At 49.1% G+C, this 25,052-nt stretch overlaps 1 protein-coding gene across 1 annotated transcript in view; it reads right to left on the reverse strand.

Moving 5' to 3' along the window:
• Positions 1 to 940: 940 nt before the first annotated feature.
• Positions 941 to 25,052, reverse strand: part of LOC144164339 (uncharacterized) — a 72,451-nt gene continuing 48,339 nt past the window's right edge. The window contains exons 6-7 of the mRNA XM_077694847.1: positions 12,403 to 12,532; positions 941 to 2,581 (exon numbers count right to left, since the gene is read on the reverse strand). Coding sequence (XP_077550973.1) covers positions 2,492 to 2,581; positions 12,403 to 12,532 — 220 coding nt within the window. The 3' untranslated portion in view covers positions 941 to 2,491. The remainder of the gene's footprint in view (positions 2,582 to 12,402; positions 12,533 to 25,052) is intronic.

Below are 25,052 nucleotides of genomic sequence, written 5' to 3' on the forward strand. Positions count from 1 at the left end.
GTACAGCACTGCTGTGGACACATGTGTGCTAGTATGTGAAGATGCTAGGTGTGAATTCTGGGCATGCAGGTGTAATGCCAGTCCTTCGGACAGTACATTTTGAAGTGCCACAAGTAGAAGACCGCCTGCCCATTAGGCATAATGAGAGCAATTTCGCATGAAAAGCTGATTCACTGGGGGGAATGCGTGACTGCCACAATGTAACAGAAACCTACCTTGTTGCCAAAGGCTGTGGTAGAACAAAAGTGGCAATAGCAAGTGTCACAAGCATTGCAGTTGTTTATTGGCAGAAAAAAAGGCACAACCAGCAAATAAAATCGTAGGAAGGTAAGGTGCGTGTACATTTCACAGACATAGCAGTACCCCCCCTCCCAATCGTCCGATTATAAATAAAAAATGTCTCGCAATTTAGATAGCTTAAAACTGGCCCCTAGAGTCACACGATGCAGGCCACTTGAGTGCCCGCTTGTCAACAGGCCCGCTTCCTAAGAGGCAGGCCTCACTTCTTGAGGCTGCAAGTCTGCTGGATGGCCCGGCAGAGCTGCTTGACGCTGTCGTCGTTGCCAGACTCCGCCTTCAGCTTCACCACCTGCACAGACACGCACACACAATTGGGTGATGTGGGGAGGAAACTACGGGAGGAAAAACCTTATTATATATATATATATATATATATATATATATATATATATATATATATATATATATATATATATATATATATATATATATATATATATATATATGTGTGTGTGTGTGTGTGTGTGTGTGTACTGAGCTTCAAATATAAGTCGGGGTATGACTGACTACGGATTTTTGGGGGAAAAAAAGCCTTATATTCGAATAAATACCGTAGGCACACTTGTTCACTTAACAGTTGCTTCCCCACACACACATCAACATCCCCCCCCGCCCCCACTTCCTAACATTACACCACAGCAATGGGTCTCGGCCGTATTTAGCATATGCTGGCGGAGAAGGCCCATGTCGCCAGCAAGCACCGAGGTGACCTGGACTGAGGACACCTCCCACACGGAGAGCGCCTCAAGATCATGATGCTTGCTGTTGCATCAAGTTGATTACAAAGGATTACTACTATGATTAAACCTGGATGTAACGATGTTGACAAAAATGACTAATTTTTTGTTAAATGCAGGTTCCGAGTTAAGGCTCACGTGAATGAAGCAAAATAAAACCAAAATGCTAGACATCAGTGGTGGTGAACTCGCCCTAGCTTGAAGGGTTTATTTCACAGTAAAAAACTGATCTGCACCTACTGCTCTCCCACGGCACTCTAAAGCACGGTCACTTGCTACCATGTTTACAAACGTAATTTAGGCGACACTCTCGCTTTTTGACACTTTTCGTTGCCTTAATGCATTTCAAGAAGCACACGTGTTGAAAGGGCGCGTTTTCAGGAACTTGATGCGTTTTGCTGGACTCAAAATTGTTGAGTGGATGCTAGCTGGGATACTGTACGGTGACGTTCTTTCGCCAGCAGAGACTGCATTTACAATTGCAAGCCTGTCCTGAAAAGACAAACTTTGTTTTCTGGCAGTAGAACTCATCACTGATGAACCGACAGCACAGACCGCAGTAGAGATGCACAATAGACGTGGACAGGCAGGCCTAGCAGCTAATCCACACAGCCCTCACACTGAAAACGCATGGTGATTTGCGGTGCGGGTGAAGTTCGCTAAATCGTTGCACGTCTCCAGCAGATTTTCCAGAAAAAGTGCAAAAAACAATGATTCACCAGCATAGCGAATTCGTTACATCAAGGTCAACTGTCGCAATGCCTTCGTAACATGGAGGTGGTAAACACGTGGGTATCATTGGGGCTGGCAATGGGGAATTGAAAAACTTCGTTAAATCCACGAATTCATTGCATAGAGGTCCGTTTCACCCAGGGTTAACTGTATTAATTATTCGCTCACTCACACTCCTATCAGAAGTAAAGTGTCTGGGGCACGAAAGACAGCTGAACCAAAAGTACAGCACTGCTGTGGACACATGTGTGCTAGTATGTGAAGATGCTAGGTGTGAATTCTGGGCATGCAGGTGTAATGCCAGTCCTTCGGACAGTACATTTTGAAGTGCCACAAGTAGAAGACCGCCTGCCCATTAGGCATAATGAGAGCAATTTCGCATGAAAAGCTGATTCACTGGGGGGAATGCGTGACTGCCACAATGTAACAGAAACCTACCTTGTTGCCAAAGGCTGTGGTAGAACAAAAGTGGCAATAGCAAGTGTCACAAGCATTGCAGTTGTTTATTGGCAGAAAAAAAGGCACAACCAGCAAATAAAATCGTAGGAAGGTAAGGTGCGTGTACATTTCACAGACATAGCAGTACCCCCCCTCCCAATCGTCCGATTATAAATAAAAAATGTCTCGCAATTTAGATAGCTTAAAACTGGCCCCTAGAGTCACACGATGCAGGCCACTTGAGTGCCCGCTTGTCAACAGGCCCGCTTCCTAAGAGGCAGGCCTCACTTCTTGAGGCTGCAAGTCTGCTGGATGGCCCGGCAGAGCTGCTTGACGCTGTCGTCGTTGCCAGACTCCGCCTTCAGCTTCACCACCTGCACAGACACGCACACACAATTGGGTGATGTGGGGAGGAAACTACGCTCCCTTCCTGTCCCCACAACATCGTCGTTCCGAAACTGTTTCCAAGTTCCAGGCTCGGCAAGGGGAACCACGCAGTTGTACATTGTGAGCCCTGATGGGAATGCATTCTCGTTGGTTGTAGCAGTTTTCTGCCAGTTTTATTAGCAGACCAGTTGATCATGAACAAACGAAAGCGATGCATGTGTGGAACTCTAAGCCTTTTCAAGTCAAGAGAAGACCTTACTACTAAGTCTGGTTGCCAAAAAATTATACGCCTCGAGCGCGGCCTGTAGGGGCGCCACTGAAATCCCCCTAGCGGCCCGTTTCGAAAGCAGGCGCGGGAGTCGGCGTCCCGCTCCCCAGTGCCGCCGCTGCTTTTGCGGCACGTATACGACTGAGATTTACCGTTTGAGGGCGTTTGAAATCCATGTTTATGTGGAGCAGTCACTCTGTTCGCAAATGAGGTGTTTTCGAGAGTGTAAATGTTTCTGACGCGATCTTAGTGTGGTATATTCGGTCTGTATAAGCGCCAGGTGTGTGTCACAGGCCAGCGTCGCGGAACCGGCGTGTGATGGAGCCGACTGTAGTTACACTGACCTGAATTTACTAGCAGTGTCTCTGTAACCACCGGTTTCTCAGATGTTCTTGCTACGGCTATACACTATGATTTAAATTGGTTTTGTGCGCTTACATAATCAGCGGGGCACTCATACCTGACAGCACGCCAGTTACGTTTGCCAATATCACCTTTGATCACCTCAGATATTGATCACCACAATTTATAAGCCAGTCTGTGTTAATTTCTGGAATATTCAACAAAAGTACGATGGACAATGCATAATTATACTCGGGCATCAGCACACGACAAGGTATTCTTGTCGTGAGGTGAGCGCCCGCAAACATACATCTGCTCCTCTGCGAGCAGCGCGGAGACGGGCTTAGAATATAATCCGCGTCCACGACTAATGCTTCTTCGAAATATCGTCATATGGCACAGGTAGCCAGCAGAATAAAGCAGAAACTGAAATCAGAGGGCCTTATCACATACCACTCTCTTCCAACGACACCTTTCATCGCTTGTTGAACAGCGTACACTGTATACTTCCAAAAATGCGGCCGCCGTATGATCAGCTGTTCGTTGAAGTAGAAAAACAAAAGGAAAGTAAACGCGAGATTTGCGTGTGTGTGTGTGTGTGATTACTAAAACGTTCATTGCTTGATTCCGCTCCGCATTTGTACACTGCGTCCTCCTCCTGCTCCCCCCCCCCCCCCCCCCCTTACTAACGATGTCTCTCGAAATAGCAGTGCATTTCGCGTATAGTTGGTCTAGTGAACCCTACCTGGCTTAAGTTTCGACGAACGTCTTTAGCATGTCAGAAGCTGCACTGTTTTTTTTTATTTACGTTAGAGAATTATGTGTCTTAATTCCGCACTTGCACAGCATTTATTTTTCCGTGGTTTCATTAACTTGCCTTGGTTTGTGGGTACATATTTAACGACGCACAGCTAGGCTTGGGATATACTTAACATTTTCGCATTGTTTATATGCTTATAAAAGGCATAAGTTATTGTCCGGGATTGGGTAATCACATCCCCGAAACATATTTTTCTGCGACGTATATATTCGAAACGAAGCCGCATTCGTTGTCGACGCTGCAAAATGAAGCCAGCCTTTCATTGCGCCAGTATCAGGTCTAAACGAGGTGACAGTAGAATTCATTTGTGCCCGATGTTTTGGAGGTGACAGGGGTGATATGTTGCTACCGTCGCCGACGCCCGGAAGAGCGCCGACGAAGCGCGCAGCACCGCCTCCACCGCGTCTCCGGGTAGCTCTTGCAGGCGATCGCGTACTCTACGAAGACACAGCTGCTTTTTAAGTGACCTAAACGTACATAACAAGTTTTTTTCAGGGCGCGGAAAGGCGAAAAGAAGCGAAACAGAACCTAAACACTGCACGCGGCCCTATCAGCCACGCAGCGCAAATCCCGTCAACGCCGCGGAGAAGCGGCGGCAGGCGGAGCAGCGATCGCGAAGCTCGAGGCGTATATTACTATGCTAACTGTGGAAACCTCCTCTCCTGAAGTCGGGAATGCCAATCTGCGGGAACAACGCTTGCAACTGTTCTAAATTTACCCAGCCCTGCCCCTACCTCTGCAGCACAATGCACAATATGGCGCTTTTTTTAAAACTGGGCACCCATTAGGCTTGCTTTGCAGCCACATCTGCCCTCCAATGTACAGAGGAACCCAGAAATCGCGAGGCAATTTTTAACTGGCTTCGCGTGCGCCTTAACAGGCATCTCTCAGATATCTTATAAATGTAGTGGCTGTAACACTTGAGCTCCCCAGTTGTCTCTCTCCCTATTATTTGCCCACTCATAATGCGATGCCTTGCGTTTACTTAACGCAGGCATGTGTACATGCGTCATAGAAACGCAACATTAAAGATGTTGGTTACAAAATCCACTATCCCACATCCTACTTCGTATCATAGTGGCTGGCTAAAGTGCCATCAGCAGTGAAACGGCACAGGGCAGATCCACGCTATCCCATCCTCCTAAAGCAGGCATCAATTGCGAATGGAATAGAAGGAGTACAAACTTGAAAACAATTACGTAAACCTGACCTCACACCGAATAGAATATTCTCAAATACAAATATTTTTGCTTTAGTGCGTATACAGCTTTCAAGTCCCATTTACCCACCTAAAACAGTACCTTAGGAAGCGAGTACTTAACAGATCTGATGAGAAAATTGCGGGAAAAATAATTGGAAATAAAAGAGCGAGACAAGATGGCATAGAAGTGTACAAAGATATGGGACACGCTGCCAGAAAAGAATGTGGGTTTCTCAACATTCTGTGAACACAGGAAGTACATTGGACTGGCTGCAGTCCCTTGAGAGGACAGGCACAACCGGGTACGACCAGTGCCTCCTTCACTGCAAGCAAACAAGTAATACCTCTTGATTCAGCACTTATGCTGCTTAGCAGCACGGAACTCCTTCTTATAAGCTCGTCAATTTGGCAAAAGTAGTGCTCCACTCCGGATAACATGCATCCGTTCACATACGCTTGCTCTAGGCTTTTTGCACAGCTTTGGCGTCACGCGATAAAGCCAACCTAACAGAGTGTGCCCTGTGGTGAAGCGGGTCCATGCAGACAAAACACACGTTTGGTTCACTCGAAAGATTGCCTCCCTAGAATCATACTGACACCACTTTTAACGCACACATCGCTCAAATGAGCTACATAATTAGGAAAAAAGGGAATGGCCATGCGACCCACTAGCTCATTTCCCACAGCAGAACCTATGTCACATGTGCCAGCTCTGAATTGGCTGAGGCTGGCAAAAGCAAACGCAAATTAGGCACGGCGTATAAGCTTGACGAACGAGTTGTCTGCACCTAAATCCCCCCCCCAAATTCCCACCCCTGCCTACGTCCCTGAAAGTGTGCAGCAAGAAAACAGTTTTGTATTCCTCCCAAAAGAAATTCAAGAAATTTGCTGGTTTTCAAGCAAACCACAAGTACGGTGGGATGAAATGCATTTAATTGGGAAGCACACTGGAGCAACGATCAGCCCAGTCAGTGAAATGAAAAGCACACAGTGTGCATTTCGTGTGAGGTTACAAGTCAAAGCTTTAGTGCAAGCTATCGCAGTTAAGATGGCAGGCATGAAATGGGATCAGATTTATCATGGATTAAGAGATAAAGCTCTTAGTAGTAGTGTCACCGATCGACAGGATGCTAGAAAATGCAACCGATTACAACTGAAACCAAGGGTTAGTTTCACAACCACCATGCACAAAATTTTCAAGCCAGTTCTTCACACAAAAACTGCAAAATCAAGTATAAGGTGGCCCTGAGGTTCCTTCAACAGAAGATTGCAAGCACCTGTCGTGGTGGCACAGTGGCTAAGGCGTTGCGCTGCTCAGCACGAGGACGCGGGTTCGATTCCCGGCCTCAATCCTCTCCATTTTATACTTCCATCTTTCACATGCACCAAAATCTTGACACATGGGTGTTTTCACTTTTGGCGTCCATTTGACAAGGCGCTGCTGTGGCTGGGACCGAACCTGCGCCCTTGGGCTCAGCAGCACAACACCTTAGCCACTGAGGCATCTCGGTGCGTAGCTCACAGTTTCCAAATGAAATGGGTGGCTGAATCAATGTTGTCAGCACTCTGAAATCTCCTCCACACGTGAAGGTGTCCTTTAATTTACTGTTTTCCCAAGATAAAGTTAGCTTCACTTGTTGACATGGTTGCAAAACACACATCTGGCATGCAGGCAGATAATGGCTGAATCACGAATTGAAGACTGTATCAAAAGCACAAGTTTCAAGAAACATGAATGCCATTCCCCCCTCCCTAAGTAGGCATACCTCGGCGAAACTGGGCGCCACTCACACTCACACAGAAAAGTATATTTTTCCTCACGCACTCACACACTCGCAGCTAGTCGTGCTCATGCTCACCAGTCGCCAACACCACTCGTTGTCTCCGCTCGCACACATGTGCAGCAGACCCGCCATGAGTCATGAAACCAAACAGTATTAGTGCATTACGGGGTCAGAAGGCCATCCAAATCATATTCCTAAATCAACACGCCATCAGAGAATTAACCCCAGGCTGCCCCATAGCAGGAGCTCAGTGACGACATATTTGCGAAGCTAGAAGCATCCCGCCATTAACAACCACCACTGCGAGCAGCTCTTACGGCGAATAGCCAACAGCGAGTACAAGCGCAATAGTGGCGCTCACCGCGGCGAGGCCCGCAAGTGGCGCTCGCACTCACACTCGCCAGTCCAAAACGATGGCGAGGCTCACTCACCACTCACTCATGAGTGGCGAGTGGGGGTGCGCGAGTGCCCTCGTGAGTGAGCCTGCCGGCCTATGCGTGTAGGTGTGCTACGAAACTAAGAGGACAAAGGTGCACACAGCAGCTCTGGCTCCAGTCCACTCGCACTACGTCTGAACACGTGCTTAGAGAAGACAGCATCCACAGGTGCAGGTTGTCTCTTGCCCTTCCAAGCCGACCTCCGTCCCTTGCTTTGATGCTTTTCATTTATTGCGGGTGCAGCAGACCTTTTGTCGTGGACAGTGTGACCCACACACCGTGCAGGACAAATACGAAGGGACGTGCAAACATTGGCGAGTGCATGCGGGGTGCCAGAGCTGCCCTTCAAGACCGTCTTCGCTGCACTCGCAAAGAAAAAGCTGGACTATCTCAGTAGGGCACAGGCCGATAACTGTTAGCTGTGGGATTTGGTTTCTGCCTTTTTTTCACCTGGTTTGAAGTGCAGAGCACTTTCGGCGCTCGCTTGGTCATAGCTCACCCCATGGGGTACCGTCGTCAAGGCGTCCCAGACAAGCTTTGGAAAACAAGCAATGTATATATAGTCATAAGCGTTCGAAACTTGAGAAACCTCTGGTGTTTGTCATACATCTCCCCGTTCTTTAGCGCAAGCAAAACAGCAGGTACAGTTGAGGAAAAATATACATAATTACCCACCAGCGGCCACGTTCATTTAGTTAGGAACGCTCGTTGGGTTGGTTTTTACGATAGCGTAAAAAAAGTGGCAGTGCCACGCCGGCACGTGCGGGAGGAAAAGCAAGCACAAAAGGAACAGAAGTCCCGCTGGCTCAGTTTCAGGCAGGCGGAGCGCAAGCACTGCGAAAGTGGCAAACTTCAATTGCATGGGGTGGTAGCAGTGAGCGGATAACGGCGCTACAGCCAATTATGGCGAATCACTGCTCTGCACTTCCGACAGCTTTCACGTTGAGTGGAACGGCTTTAACTTTTTTTCATGTTGTGTTTTCTTCGGTTTCCTATATACTGGGCCTGGCCGGACAAAATAAAATTCTGTTGTGAGTCGGTGCCTTGTTCGTCCTCTTGCTTTTGGCCGTGCCTCTTCCGTCTGCACTGTGGTTCAACGGGCAGAAGTTTCTCCAGAACATGCCTTGCAGACTTGTGAAGTGGCGGGCTGCCACCTTTGTCGACTTCCGCCCGTCTGAGCTTTCAACCTGCCTGCGGGGACCTGGTGTACAGAGCTCAGGGTGGGGTTTCTCATCGGTCGAGGTCACGTGACAAATTGCCACCACAGCTCTGGCCGTGTTTTTAATTTATTAAATCTTGCTGTTGGGCTACTTGGTTCATGATTCAAGAAAGAATTTTGCGCAAACAATTCAACAGAAGACAGAGGTCACGTCTTGGCTCTCTGCCTTGGGTTGAATTGTTTGCGCTCAATTCTTTCTCGTGCCTTTAATGTCAGGGTGGGCCCGTAGTAGTAGTTCAGATTTTTTATTCTATAAGCTGTTTAGTGTTTTTTTTTTTTTTTAATCAGGTCCTGTGTCAGACCATGTCTGCCACCAAGCACTTGTTCCCTTCTGCAAGGAGGTGGAGGTAATGCAGGAATGATCCTTTGCATGACTCATGCTCTGGTACAAAGAATGAAGCCACACGTCGGATCCTTAGAGCTGAAAACATGTGGCTATCACAATCAGGTCGAGTTGTTCTTTGCAAGCGAACGCCCAATGAGCAGCAAATCTACTTCAAGTTCCATTTGGGACGTATAATCGGGGTTCCAAGTGTACCATACATGGGGCTTTTCCCAGTCACTGTAGCCTAGACAATCTTCTGGGGCCTGAAGTACAGCCACGGCAGCAAATGGACAAGAAAATGGGGTGTAGCGCTAACCCCGATTAAAACTCTGCCCCCGTATCCTACTTGCACTCAAGTGAGATGCGTGACCACTTTCAACCAATGCCAATCCATATGTCAGTCACATTTCTGGTAAATCTCAGGTACATTCCTGCATACACATCACCATACCTGCCAACCTGGCGACTTCGAAAATCGGTCGGGAGGTTCAGAGTGAGGGGGGGGGGGGGGGGGGGTATTTTTTTTAATGCAGCACATGCGATGTCTAGTCTAGTCTAGAAGTGGCCCAACGTGATCACTCACACTGAGCGGCAAATTGTGCTCGATAAGAAATCCTGTGAAAAGGCAGTGCGCACGCACAACACTGTCTTCATTGCTGTAGCCAAATAAGTTGCTCTGCTTCTCAGCAGCATGAAGGAAGCTTTGGTGCTTAGTAGTCGCCAAATGCAGGTCTAAGCCTCCTTTACTGCCGTGGGCCACGCTCACGTCGCATGCGCAAGTCGTGCAAAATCCCAACTGTTCGCCTTCCCTGGACGGCACGAAACACGGGAATTCTGAAGTATAACACTTCAAGAAACATTGTAAATACTTCTTCTTGGGTTTCGACAACGCCATGATGTCAGGAGAGCCGTGAAAAGCAGAACGTTACTACGTTCAGTCCTCAACACATTGTCCCGACCACATGTGAACAAAGTTAGGCTTGTACACTCCGTGCACACAAATGGCTTGGATTCCCATCCAACTTCAGCTAGCTAACCAGCTCGCGATGGCAATCGCAAGGTGGCTGTGCTGCATAACGCAGTTCCTTTTTTTTTCTTTTTTGTTTTCGAGATGGGGGGTTGGAGCCATTTATCGGGAGATGTATGGCTGTGCCCGTCCAATCGGGAGAATAGGTAAGAAATCCGGAGTCTCCCGGGTAAATCGGGAGAGTTGGCAGGTATGCATCACATACAACCATAACATCACAAATTACCTTTTCTGGGGCTGCACCCTAATCTTGAGATGTTCCTGAAACATCTTTGGATGCACGACTTTGTGGCAGGCCTTCCTTACCGACAGGAAATTGCTCAATGCAGTTGTGCCTTCCCACGTTGCTTTTGACTGCTTGCACTGACATCAAATGTCCTGCTGCCTTCTCTTTCTGGCAATGTCCACTTTGTACACGATGTCGCAATCTGCCCGTGTCAAAGGCTTAATTTCACTTTCTTTCACCGAGATAGAACTCTGTAGCACCTGCACTGCAACAGTGCGCCAAACACAAACTGTGGCTCAGAATTTGCACCCGAACTGTGTACAGGCCTATGTTTGCCCGCAACATTTTCCCCAGTGTTCAAAATGATTCCTCCAAGCGCATGCTCACTTTTACCAATACATTAACCCCCAGATGATGCCAGGGGAGCCTTTTTTCTTCTTTTTTCAAGAGGAAAGGTGGAAGGGAGCAGAGAGGGGTCCGTTTATCAACACAAACCACTCACACAGCCAGAAGATTGCTACCTGCGAGAGCCACCTTCTAACTGCTGTGGTCTGCAGGCATCTGTCAAACACTTTCAACAGCGGGAGGTCGCGATATTACCTTCAAACTGAAGAGGGTGGGGGAGCGGGCAGGGGAGGATTGGGAGGAGGAGGGCAGACAGTCACACCTATTGTGGGTAAGAAAGTGCATTCACTTTGCCAACACAACTCTATCCCACAAGCAGAGCAATGCAAACAGCATCACACTGCCAATTTCTGCACCAGAGAGTGGCTCTTGCGGCTGCCAAAGCTGCAAGTTGTACCGCGGTTTTCTTAGAAGTGAACTACCAACCGACGACAGATGAGGAAATCCGGCATGAAAACCATAAAGGAAGTATGAAGGTACCATTGGTGGTGTGAGAAGGTTAGTAGCAAAGCATGCTGGGATCACATGGCTCACACAGTTAGCCGAGGTGCCAACTTTTTCCCAGTGTAGCATTGATCCACTCCAACTTCACACTGAAGCAGTCAGCTCACCCCAAACTTGCGACACAACAAAATTAGCTTCTTGCACACACCAAGCTCTCACCACTTCGTAACCACCGTTCTTAAAAGAGGCTCCCTTCTTCTCCAATTCTGGTGCAAATATTTTGCCTCCCGATGTGATCAGGTATTTGTTATGGCTCATTCTATGGTTTTAGAGAAAAACATGTGACACATAAAATAGAAAGGGGAAAGACCTGTTTCAAAGAATACAACCTTGTTGCTCATTTTTCAAGTTGAAAGCCGCACCCCAGTTGAAAAAAAACTTCTTGCTGGGCTAGTTGGTGAATAGATGCCATGATTTGAAGCGCAACAAAAGCACACGGGCGAAGAACAAAGTAGCGCCTGTCTGAACAGGGTAGCGCCTGTCTCGTCTACTCTGTTCTTCGTCCGTGTGCTTTTGTTGCGCTTCAAATCATGGCACCCCAGTTGAAGCGGCTATGTAGCCATGACACAACTTCATTTAATTTGAGGGAACCAGCCTTCAGCATCTCACTCAGATCCACGCCAGCCATAAAATACATTTTTAACTGAAAAAAGTGAAAGAAATACTGAAGAAGTCTCTAATATTGCGCTGCAGTAGCATAATATGGCCCAGCGCTGAAACCATAGTTACCAATGTGCCCACCGTGCATTGGCATCCAGGCGATACGATCAAACGAAACAGAAAGCCCCGCTACAATCGGCCAGTCATGTTTCTTGGCAGTGGCTTAATTCTGGAGGCCACCAATTGCACAAACAAGATTCTGCGATGGCATAGAGGCTCCCAGCATTGGCAGGCAACTGGGGAGTCGCCAGCGCTGTATTCGTTTTCCCCCGGATAAGTTTCTGATAAAACAGTTTTCTGGGACAGAGCAGCCTTTCTAAAGAACCAAATTTATATCTCGTCTCCACGGCCCCTTTAAGATAGCCCATCCCAGGGGGCTAACGTGGAAAACGGGGAATGTTTGTACATAATCTAGGCAAAAAAGAGCGCAAAAAAAGACGACGACAGAGAGAGAGATACATGGCAAGGACGTCAGCGCAGTCCTTGTCGTCTGTCTCTCTCTGTCTTTGCCTAGATTACATCCCAGGGGCTTTTCACAGCCCAAAGCTCGCCCAGAAGAGGCCGCCTGTGCAGAGCTGTACCCCCCTCACCTGCCCCCCGTTGACGTGGACGTGCACGGGCAGGAGGACCGGGGCCGGCTTGCTGGCAATGGGGCTCCCCGCGAGCGACAGCAGCACCTCCCCCTGGCGGGCCGCACGCGCCGACGCCGGCGGCTGCTTCCTGCAAGGGCCAAGGGGTGTCGTGTCTTCCTTCCACCCTTCTTGCTCCACTCCGCTTCACACCCACACTGGCCTCTCCTCTAACCCCTGGCACACCCCCAACTCCATTCGGATACAAGCACCGTGGGTCGTCAGGAAGCTCGAGACGTGCTCCAAGGCACAGTGAGATCCTCACAAGTGCTGTGGGTTAGATGTCGTCTCGCTTGCAAAGCCGGACTTTCCCTCACCACGAAACAGGACCAGCAGGTCGCAACCTTACCTACCGTAAAGTTCCGAGGGAACGCCCACCCCCCTGTAGGGGTGAAGTATTCCATTTACTAAAAGACCCGAAAGATTGGAGATCCCCCCGATCAGTGAACAATATAAACGCAAATCATCTATACATGTGCTGATGCAGTCACTTATTTGCCCTTTCTACACTTGAGCCGAAAGTTCGCCCATCGTATATTTTTTCCTGATATCTCCGCAGTTTCGGTTGGCGGCTTTGCCACTTTTGTCTAGTTTTTCACACCTGACCCGAAAGATTGCCCATCCCGTATTTTTCACTTGATATCTCTGTACTTTGCGTGCGCGTCCGTTTGGAACTTTACGTTATCACTAACACCGTTGCCGATATAATCGTCCATAACAGCAAATCAGGGTGACAAGCCTGCGTCAGGCGATGATCCTAACAAAGAAGTGGGTTTGCAGCGGGTCTCTTCCTGGTTATTTATACCCCTGTCACACGCGCACTTTCAATCGCGATTGAGTCGATGCAGATCGAGCTCAATCCGGATCGGGCGCTGCTACACGGCAGTTTCAATCGCGATCGAGCTCGATCCCGTTCGAACTCAGTCGTGGTTTCTCAAGCGCGATCGAGGCTGCCAAGTGCGATCGAACGAGAGCGGCGATACTCTCGTCCCCGCTCAGCAATGGTGACAACTTCAGCTAACGCCACAAATGGTGTCAAATAACTGACTAATAAGTGTGTGGTACATTTACATAGTTACGACCACACGAAGTGACCAGACGCCGACCGCAAGCACATTGTTAGTGCCATCTGGCGTACACGAGTGCAACCGGTGCAACTTTTCTATCGCGACTGAAACGTGCCGTGTAGCAGTGGCAGTGCGTCGAGTGCGCTTGATAACTCGATCTTGATTCACTTCAATCGCAATTGAAAGTGCCCGTGTGACAGGGGTATAAGGTGCAACATGTCCCCTACTCAAAGTGTGCTTTTGCTTTCTCCACATCCCTGGCTTCCTCCTCGCTTTCATTTGTTCCACACAGCACAGGAAAATGTCTCACGTTTGCATGCCCCCCCTGTTTTTTCAGGTAGAGAAAGAAAGCTCTGCACGCACACCTTTTGCACCTGCCACTGCCTGTTGCCACCTTCAATATAATCCATGCCCACAACACGCATTCTTGACATTTGAAGAACCACGCTATTGTGATTCCATAGGACATACTCCGCAGAACACACAAGTATTGGATCAAAGGCTGCGAGAAAAATTGAGCATTGATTCTCCTTTGAAGAAATTGGTAAAAACAGAATATGTCGCAACACCTTTTTACACTCATCGTCCACACTGTCAGGCCAGTGAAGGACAGGTCAAGACATACCTACAAACATTTTCCCCTTACAGCCAGGAATGTGTGCGCTTTATAAGGCTCCCTCCAGTTGCATCTACAGACATGCAAAGACAATAATGAATTTGGAGTAGACCCATTTCACAAATCTCCTTTTCGCTGTGAAGTTTGTGGACTCTAGCTCAAAACTAACGAGACTGGCTACGGGGAAAAGACAATGTTGAATTCGTGTTTAGTTTTTTGTTTTCCCGCACAGAGTCAGCCACCGAGACAAAGATCAACCACTGAGATACGAGAAGCAGTAAAGGCGCTTCCCACATCAAGATTATTATAGTGACGATGCTGCAGTGTCCAATAGCGTGGTCTCGTCTTACATAACACCTTCATAATTCCGCTATCATCAGTTCTTTTGCCCTTAGCCTTTTCCTTAGTGTAGTCTTTGATAACCCTCTCAGCTTCATTCTAGCCCAAAAAGATGTTTCTTAAATCCCCCCCCCCCCCCCCCCAAAAAAAAAAAAAACGAACATTAAAAATTTTTGAATTCCAATCTTACATGACTTCGTTAGTGCCATAATGAGCAAATACTGAAAACAATTATCACTGTGGTTCCTTCAGGTCAGCACTGTGGTTTAAGTCGTATGACCAAACAGATCCTGAGGCCCCATGACAACGGCAGTCACGCTCGTCGGTGGTTGTGATGGTCAGCAGCCACCAAATGCGCAAACAAGCCAATATGTTACCTATGTCCCAAGAGCCTGGTGAGAAAGTGAATGGCAAGTCCCCACTCTTAATCTGTTTTCTTTAATAGTATCTGTCTCAGTTGTTGGAAGTTTGGAGTCATTGTTACATATTGGGTCAGTGTCTGTTCAATGAGTAAATCTTGTGCTGCTTTGTCTCCACAGCGCCTCTGAGCCACTTATACAGAGCAGCAACCCTGGCAGCAGCTGCATCGCTGCACAACACCACCACCACGGTTGGACCAAAGCAGTCAGATGCTTCACAGTCTGCAAGGGCAGGAGTGATGTGATGATCACGCCTGCCCTTTGAACTCTAGCTCAACCAGTAATGCGCTGACATGTGAAAAAGTTTCCATGAATGTGGTAACCAATAGAGACAGCTTACGACCGCTTCACTCCCTAAAGTGAAATTTGTGCGTAGCGCAAACTGCAGTCTTCTCGGTCACGGTGCATAGCTGCTGCGTCTCAGGAAGTGATCGTGTGATCAGCAAACAAACAGCGCTGCACGCTACCCTGCCGTTATCTCGAGGTGCGTTGCTGCCATCGAGCATGTTGTAAATTGTTTGAATTCCCAGCGCAAGCGTCACAAGGTTCGGATGAGCCATGCAATGAGGAGGATGCGAAGCACATCCACCGCCTGCCTCATTCACCATTCAGCGCTCAGTCCCGAGTGCTGCAGTGCACTGAGGCAGCACTCAGTCGTCGGTTCTCTCGACTGCAGCGATGATAAGCCTCTGCGTCAGCGGCGAGAACTGCGTCCAAGGAAGTGAACACATCATCGTCGAGCACACCCCACACTGCTATGGCATCATCTCACCGCACCTCACCACCACCCAGCATGTCTCCCTGCCTCCCCTTCACACTTGTGCCAAGCCCTCAACATACTACCCTCCCCTCAGACTTCCACCACACTTTCCACTGCCGTTTTCTTTCAGCCTTCGGTGTTACGCCGACACCGATGTCAAACTACAGTAGCGGCTGCCAAAGTGCTGCGCACTAAACAGAGAGGGGTGCTCAGGAGTTCAATTGACCACAAAGCTACTACTGGGCAGTGAAGTGAAGTGTAGCGTTGAAAGGGGCCCACGGGTTTATTAAAGGGACACTGAAGTGAATTTGTCAAGCTCCCGTTTTTGCTTGCACTGTGTAGACTGGCTCAAATTAACACACTATTCATCGTTTATCCGGTTGACAAATCGGTAATTATTTTACAAAGCGCGAAAGAAGAAAAACTAGTACTATGCGCGGTTTGCGGCGGCCGCACCAACTAAAGGCTGTGACGTCAGGAGGGGCGGGCACCGTGATTGGACGATGCCCAAGGTTAGCAATCAAAAGTTTCGGTTTCGGTTCTGTAAAACAACATACTTGACATCTGATGGCGTTGTTGGATCATGGGCATTCTCGATTTCTCAATTATCGCCGTACCGCGCTTCTGCCATGTTGTCGGCTGTCAAATGTCTAAGATAAACCTCCCAGGGCGGCTTGGAATCGTAGAAATCACTAGACGAGGCCTAAGCAGTGGATGAACGCCCTCCGCGTCACCGCAGACTCTCAAATGCCTTGCGCTTTTCCCGCATATTCGGAGCTTGCCTCACTCATGTCTGTTCGTAAAAAGCTAGTTCGCACCAGGCCAAGGGTGTGCTGATTCAGGCCTGGGCCCACTGCCCGCAAGCAGTCGGTGCTTGTGGCAACAGCACGCCAACGAGAACTCGCTAGCGCGTCATTGTCAGTATGCGCGCGTTCTGCGATCTCGCTCGTGGAGCAGTGAACGTTACGGCCCAAAAATGGTGAACTCAGTGCAGAAAACATCGGCCGCATACGAAAAAATCAACTTACAAAAAAAAATACATGTACCCTCGGGGATTCGAACTTGCGACTTTCATAACAAATTCCAGCGCCTCAGACCGCTAGGCCACGAGCCGGCGCTGGCCGGTTTGGATATATAAGGTTTATAATGTATGACCAGTTTACACTTTTATTTATTTTAGGCATTTTAAGTACTTTATGTGACTATTTGTTGTATATCACTCCTGCAGAAAGTGTCCCCCAAACTTCCACAATATCTCACGTCCAGCAATTGCATTTCTTTGACGGAAAAGCGTTCGCAGATGTGCGGTCATGCTGCTGACCGCTGTGCTTGTTTACCCAGCGCAAAAAGTGCTTCCTGCTCCCTAGTTTTGCGCTGTACGGTAAAAGTTTCAGGTGATTTTATTTTCTTAGTACCTATATTGACTTCGCTGACTCTTCTCCCGCCTTCAATTGGCCTTAGATTTTCCTACTAGCGTAAAGTCAGCGAAGCGTCGCATGTGCACTTGTGCAGCGCTTCTGTGGAGCGACCCGGACTATTAAGTTTGACACAGTGTACAAACTAACAAAGTAAGGAAAGGCACATTCTTTCATTCATAAAGGTGCTGTGGCTTAGTTTCAATTGAGCGAGCGAATAGCGACGACCCGTCGGCGGCCGGCGGATGAAACGCTGGGCCGACTGACTCGATCGGTAGGTCGGCTGGTCGGCGAACCGTGCAGTAGCGCAGCAATTTTCCAGCTCATCTCCTGCTGACGTCACACGAAAACGCCACAGAAAATGGGCGAGCGTAAAGAGAGGAGGACAGCATTTTCGAATTGATTTTTCTACTAAATAAATTCGCATAAACGCGGCCAGAGTGGTCGAAACAATGCCTACGGACTCCGAACTACAATTTGCGCTAGTAATCCCGCAATGTTTACAAATCACTTCAGTGTCCCTTTAAGAACCCTCGTGGATCTCCAAAAAATCCTAACGCACAGGAATTTTGTGTTTGGGCTTCTACTTAAAGGGGCCGGGCAGACAAAACACAAGTTTGGTTCATTCAAACGATTGCCTTGTTAGAATCATACCGACACCACTTTTTATCGTAAACTTCGCTCAAATAGGCTACCTAATTAGGAAAAAAGGGAACTGAAGAACGGCACCGGAAGTTGCCGCTGTGCCTTATCACCGTAGCCGGATGTTTCTCCGCGCAGCGCGAGTAGGGTATTATTGGGAATATTTTGAACATGGCGTGAGCCGTTCCTGTGATTTTTCGGACTTAATAACGGTTATAAACGACTCCAGTGACGACAAACAAACTGCGTGAGACAAGGCAGACGATATCACGCATTCATAGCAAACCCCTTTCAAAACGCGCGCGCACTGACGTCACGGGTCCGGCGCTTTGGCGGAGTGATACACTACATGAGGTGGTGCCGTTCTTGAGTTGTAACCGAGCATAACTCATTCCCCGCGACAGAACCTACGATGCCATACCAGCCAGTTCTGTGATTGGTGGAGGCCGGAAAAAGCAAACGCAAATTAGGCAGGGCGAACGAGCTTGCCAAACGAGCTCTTTGCACTATAATTTAGGCACAGTCTTTTTATAGCAGTAAGAGTTGTGGGGTGAACAATTAACATTATGAATGAACACGTAAACACCGAAGCAGCTAGTGCAGTACTTCACCGGCTGACACTGCCTAACACAGCTGTCGGACGCCTCGGACTTGCCTGACATAACGCTTAGCAACTGACATAAGCGGCACAGTCACTTACATGACAATTTTTGTCGAGTGATAACTTTTGTTTTGGAAAACGATTAGTATGAACCCCAATAAAAATACGGCAGGTATAGAAGTTGAATGCCAACACAGGCACTCCAGTGGTATTTCAGTGCCATCTATGGAAGTGGCGATAAACAAGACAACCAAAACTGCCACCTGTGAGATTGTAGCAGCCCTGGTGGGCAGGCCATCTTTAATCTTTAGTATTAAGGCCCTGCACTGAATACGTCGTTGCCGACATCATGAAAACACACGATTTAGCAAGAGAATTGAAATTTTGGCTTAAAATGATGAATTTCTCAGTGAATAAAGCACTGTTTGCTTATGGGACATCTTGAAGGTAGCGCACTTAAACACGGACACTAGCGAAAGAAACGACAAAGCACAGCGCTGGTACGTGCGCTGTTTAAGGGGGCAGACTGGTCTTAGAGCTATTTTTTTTTATTTACCAACCAATTTTAATGAAACTGCACTGCATTATAGAGTTTTTTGTGCTGATTTCAAATCTGCCATTAGATTTTTCGTAAGTTGATTATATTTTGAGTTAATTAATGATTAATTGCCATTATTTTGGGTCACAGTTACAAAATAACCACTCCATACAGAATGGCAATTACCACGTGGCAAGGCAGACAAATGACTAAAGAATACAACATAGGAAGAACTTTTTTGATTCAGCTATTTTTGGTCGTTTTACAACACAGGGAACTTCGCTTCTCTCGCGCTCTGCCAGAAATGGCTCGCAGGTGGTGTCAATTGAACACAGTAATAATTTTCCAAAGCCTCCATTTGAAAAATCTGTTTCCAACATTGTATTCTCCACACATTTCGGTATCAGAAGCAACAAGAATTAAAGTTGTACCTGCTCTGGGTACCAAGATATCTGAGGATGAAATGCTAGCTTTGCATTGCAAGAAAAGTGCAGTTTCACCATCGAATTCTGCGCTTACTGAGCTGTAGAGTGCACTTTAAAATGCTATTATAATATAATAACAACAAAATATGATGCCTTTTGATGAGGAAATTTACAGACTGATAGAAAAATGGCCGTGGAGGCCAAAAATAGCATTTTTGAGAAAACACTTTTTTTGACCGTTTTTCGGCCCCAAAGACCCAACTGCCCCCTTAAGTGCGCTACCTTTAGGATGTCCCATGTATTACCAACTAACCCAGTTGTCACTTCTTCTGCACTGTTTGCTGCCCGGCAAGAGTTGAGGGCACCATCAAACGCTAAATCTTTTGAATAAAACAAACTTGTATTTCGTCTGCATGGCCCCTTTAAAGAAAAATTGCTGCTGCAGCTAGGAATCAACTTGCAGCTTCGTGCTCAGGAGCGCAATGAGTGCTCTTTCTTGCTCTTCGCTACAGCTGCTGAGATAGAAGTCAACCATGCGTCCTCATGGTTCTCAAAGCGAACCTGCGTGGTGCCAACTTCACGACGGAGCTTTTCCCCCTTCTCCCATGCTCAAAATGTTTGACTGGGTACGAACAGCTTTCGTCCCTCTTCTCTTCTCCAGCAAGGAGTTGTCACTCCTGCCCGGCCCTCAAGGGCAAGATGGCTCAACAGAAAGAACCTCTGGTGACCAGTCATTGCAGAATCATCACCATGACGCAGTTCTTTTTTGTCAGCCTCTGTAGAGGACGCCACCTGTTGATTCGAGTAACTGGGAGGTGGCGCCCCCACTCTGTATAAAGGCATTGGTGGGGATTAAACGGGGCTTTTTGCTGTTCGTGAACTGCGCGTTGTTGGGTCATTCTTCGCTGGCTTCACGCCCACATTCGGTCCGGCTAGCGGCGTCCGCGCCACCCGGGCGTGTCTCTACATGGTGTCAGAAGTGGGATCTTGCGACAACCGTGCAACATGCAGGATAACCCAGCCGCCGCCTCCGCCGTGACCGCAAGCTTCACGTTGCGAACTCCGCCGCAGTTCACTTTCGACAACCCAGCCCAATGGACCGCGTGTGGCTTCAACAATTCGAGGATTACTCCTTCGCCTCAGGGCTGTCCTCCGCCCCCGAAGAAACCAAGGTACGCACGCTCCTCTACTGTATGGGTCCCCAAGGTCGTGAGGTGCTTTCGTCTCTCATGTCAGACGCCGAGGCCTATCGCTCGTACTCCAGCGTGACAACGAGTCTTTCGGGATATTTTGTTCACCCCGTCAACGAGGTATACGAATCGAGCAGGTTCCACAAGCGCACGCACGAGGTAGGCGAGTCAGTCGACGCGTTTTTCGCGGCGCTCCGAAATCTCGTGAAGAAAGGCAACTACGCCTTTCGGGAAATTGACGACCGGCTGGTTCGGGACAGATTTATCGTGGGGTTGCTTGACTCTCGCTTGACCGACCAGCTCTGCCGCAATCCAAAGCTTACACTGGACGAGGCGCTCATCCAAGCGTGTCAGTACGAAGACGCTGAAAATGAGAAGAGGCGGCGTCAGGGGACAGGCTTCGCACCAGACACACTGAACGTTGACGCCGTTGCGAATAAGCAGTACCGAATGGCCGCCGCCCCAGCGCGCGAAACTGCACGAAGTAACGTCTGTCGGCCTCCCGAGTACCGCGCCGGCCCGAAGTCGGCATGCGATTTTTGCGGCCACACCCATCCGCAATCTGAGTGCCCAGCACAGTGGGCCACATGCAACCACTGTCGCAAGAACGGACACTTCTCGGCGGTTTGCCACTCGAATAGTACTAGGCGCTTAAGCCAAATCCAGCTCTGCGCCGTGGATGCAGCGCAAACAGAACGCCGGCACGTTGTTGTTCATGTCAACGGACGCCCCCTTCAATTCAAGGTGGATACTGGGGCGGACGTTTCGGTCGTACCTCCGAGCTTCGCGGGGTGCCCCGTAGACCTAGACAAACCCAATAATGAACAGTTGATGGGGCCGGGCCATTGCCGCCTAAAGTTGCTCGGGACGTTTCCTGCTACCCTGTCGTGGCGAGGCCGGACGGTATGCAAAAAATTGTACGTCGTAGCAGACATTGACTCTCCTCTGCTGGGGTACTCGGCGGTAGTGTACCTGGGAGTCGTCCAGTTTGTTGACACCGTGGAAGACGCGGAAGCTCCGAACAGGCCCCCAACATCCGACAAGGCCGCAGCTTCGCTGTTCTCAGGCCTTGGCGAGATGCCTGAAGAATACCACATTCGCATCAAGCCTGGAGCGGTCCCATTTTCTCTAAGCGTTCCTAGGCGCATCCCTATTCCCCTCGAAGACGTAGTCAAGAAGGACTTGGATGCGATAGAAAGGGACAGGGTCATCCGGCGAGTCACAGTGCCAACCCCGTGGTGTGCTGGTATTGTGCTGGTACCCAAAGCGGATGGAGAATACAGAATTTGTGTCGACCTCAGGAAGTTGAACCAAGTAGTTCTTCGGGAGAGACACCTTATGCCCACGGTGGACCAGGTACTTGGGCGTCTTGGCAATGCCGTAGTCTTCTCGAAACTTGATGCAAAATCGGGGTTTCATCAAGTAAGGCTATCTGAAAGCTGTCAGGAACTGACTACCTTCATAACCCCGTTTGGTCGCTACTGCTACCGCCGCCTGCCCTTCGGCATCACCTCCGCTCCCGAAGTGTTTCAGCGCCAAACGTCTCGGGTCTGGAAGGATGTGTGAACATGGTAGATGACATTCTAGTATTCGGCAGGGACCGTTCCGAGCACGACAGCAGACTCCAAGCAGTCCTTCGCAAGTTAGAACAAGCGGGCATTACGTTGAATGCCTCGAAATGCTCCTTCGGGGTATCTTCCGTCAAGTTCCTTGGTGTAGTGATAAGCACCACTGGCATCTCGGCTGACCCCGACAAGGTATCTGCTATTGTGAACATGAAACCGCCGACAGATACGCAAGGCGTCCGTCGTTTCCTGGGCATGCTGAACCACATTGGAAGGTTTTTGCCGAACCTGTGTGCCGTCACTACACCGATTCAGCTCCTTTTGAACAAGAATGCGGTCTGGACCTGGGACCAAGCGCAAGCGACCTCTTGCGAGACATGGAAGAGAATGGTGGCATCTAATGCTTGTATGGCCAGCTACAATCCAGAGCTACCCACCCTTGTGTCGGCAGATGCCAGTTCGTTCGGGCTAGGCGTGGTTCTCTTGCAGGAGCAACAAACGGGAGAGCGACGGGCTGTCGCGTTCGCGTCAAGAGCGCTGACTACCGCTGAGCAGCGGTACAGTCAGATTGAGAAGGAAGCGCTTGGTGTCTCTTGGGCCATCGAGAGGTTTGAGGAATTCCTGCGCGGACTCAGCTTTGTCGTTGAAACAGACCATCAGCCGCTCGTCAGGTTGCTTGGCTCCGCCGATCTTGACCTCATGCCCCCTCGCATCCAGAGATTTCGCATAAGGCTCATGCGATATCAGTTCACCGTCAAGTATATTCCAAGGAAGTACCTGGCCACTGCAGGCACCCTCTCTAGGGATCCTGAATGCTCTTCTATGTCCAAAGTGGACAGCACAGAAATTTTTGTGTCTATGGTCGTGGCAGCCCTTCCTTCAACCCTGGCAGTACGTCTTGAAGACTTCAGGTCTCACCAAACTTCAGACGGCGAGTGCTCAATGCTGAAAGCATACAGCATGAAGGGGTGACCTCGACGAGACTGGCTGCCGCTCAACATGACACGTTACTGGGAGCTCCGTGGGGACTTCACCATATGCGAGGACCTGCTGCTCATGGGCGGACGTCTAGTTGTGCCCGAAGCACTACGCAGGGACATCGTGAACCTGCTGCATGATGGTCATCAAGACGTCAATCGATGCTTGGCGGTGGCTCGAGACTGTGTGGTGGCCCGGTCTCAACAGCCAGGTTAAAGCAGCCGTAGAGAACTGCCCAGCATGTGCTTCTACACGTGTCCAACGCTGTGAGCCCATGATTCCGACCGAGACACCATCAGCTCCGTGGGAGAGGGTGGCCATAGACTTGTTTCATTTTGCTAATCAAGATTTCCTTGTGGTTGTAGACTATCGTTCTCGCTACCGAGAGGTCATCACACTCCGGTCCACTTCTGCGGACGCCGTTATTTCTGCAATCAAGAGCACGTTTGCCCTCACGGCATCCCAGTGACTGTCGTCAGCGACAATGGGCCACAGTTTTCCTGTAAAGCTTTTGAGGACTTTGGGAAGACCTACGGTTTCACGCATGTCACGAGCAGTCCACGCTACCCGGAGTCCAACGGCAAAGCAGAGTGCATGGTTCGCACAATCAAGGAGTTGTTTCTGAAGGCCACAGACCCATTTCTGGCTCTGCTAGCATACCGTAACACTCCCGGTGTGTCTGGCTACAGCCCGGCTCAACTGCTCATGGGACGCTCTCTGCGAACTCGTGTGCCAGCCACGGCTCAAAGCCTTGTTCCAGATTGGCCCCAGGTGAAAGAATTCAATGACAGGGATGCCGCCCAGAGACAAAGACAACAGAGAGACTACAATAACCGACACGCAGCGCACGACCTTCGTGCTCTCGACGATGGGGAGGAAGTATGGGTACGCGACACGCAGTCAAGGGCGACGGTCCTAAGCCCGGCTCAGAGACCCCGCTCGTACATCGTCCAGACGCCCAGTGGCATACTAGTGACAAACCGCAGACACCTCGTCCCCTGCAGAAATCCTCAGTCAGCCCCCTCAGATGACACGGGAAGCCCCAACCCTGCGGCCCCGACATCTGCGCCGTCTCCAGGACCACAGCGGGCAGCAACCGGTGATGCATCGGACACTCCAGCTCCTGCACCTGCTGCAGGATCGCCAGGCCATTGTTACACACGATAGGGCCGGCGCGTGGTGATACCTCGGAGACTGGATTTGTGAGACTGCTGCAAGGACTGTTTCTTGGTGGTGCTCTTTTGTAGCACTTGTGTTTGAGAGCTCCGGAAGGAGGGATGTAGAGGAAGCCACCTATTGATTCCAGTAACTGGGAGGTGGCGCCCCCACTCTGTATAAAGGCATTGATGATGATGATGATGATTCCTATTGGTTTCCCCTTTGAAGCGGGGTGATGACATGCCATCTTACCAAAAAGGACTAATATAACCATGTTTTACACTCTTGGTTTAATACTAGCGCTGCTTATGGCAGGCCCTAAAGCTTATTAAGCCCGAAATACTTTCTTTTCCCTGTTACAGGTGGTAACTGTCCTAGGCAATATTCCCCTCTCTGCTTTTCGTCCACCAGCATTCTAATCTTCTTTTCGTCCCCTCGACAGCCTTGAAGTTAACTTCCTCTCTGATACCCTTAAATCCTATAGGGCTTCTGAAAGCCCAATATTCTCTTCATGTAGATTTGGATGGATACCCTCACATTCTAACACTATGTGCCGCATAGTTTCTGTTTCTTTTCCGCAGACCACACATACCCCATCATTTTGTGAATACTTCCCCACAAAACTCTTAGTTCGCAGGCAACCTGCTCTAGCCTCAAAAAGCAAAGCACTGCCCTGGGAATTATCGTAGAAATTTTCCTTTCTGATGTTCATCTTCTCAGCCCTGTACATCTCTAACGACGTTTTAGCTTCCATTTTTTCCCTCCATTTATTCGTTTCAATCTGCCTTGCCTCTTTTTTGGTTACCTTGGCTGTTTTGGATTCCCCACTGTTCTTTCCGTATTTCGTCGTTAGCCGTCTAGTCTTCCTTAACCACTGCGTGTCCACGCTTTTCAAGTA

Source organism: Haemaphysalis longicornis, unplaced genomic scaffold, assembly GCF_048455015.1.
Source record: "Haemaphysalis longicornis isolate Haplotype H1 unplaced genomic scaffold, Haemaphysalis longicornis Haplotype H1 scaffold_1, whole genome shotgun sequence".
In the NCBI taxonomy this organism is placed as follows: Eukaryota; Metazoa; Arthropoda; class Arachnida; order Ixodida; family Ixodidae; genus Haemaphysalis; species Haemaphysalis longicornis.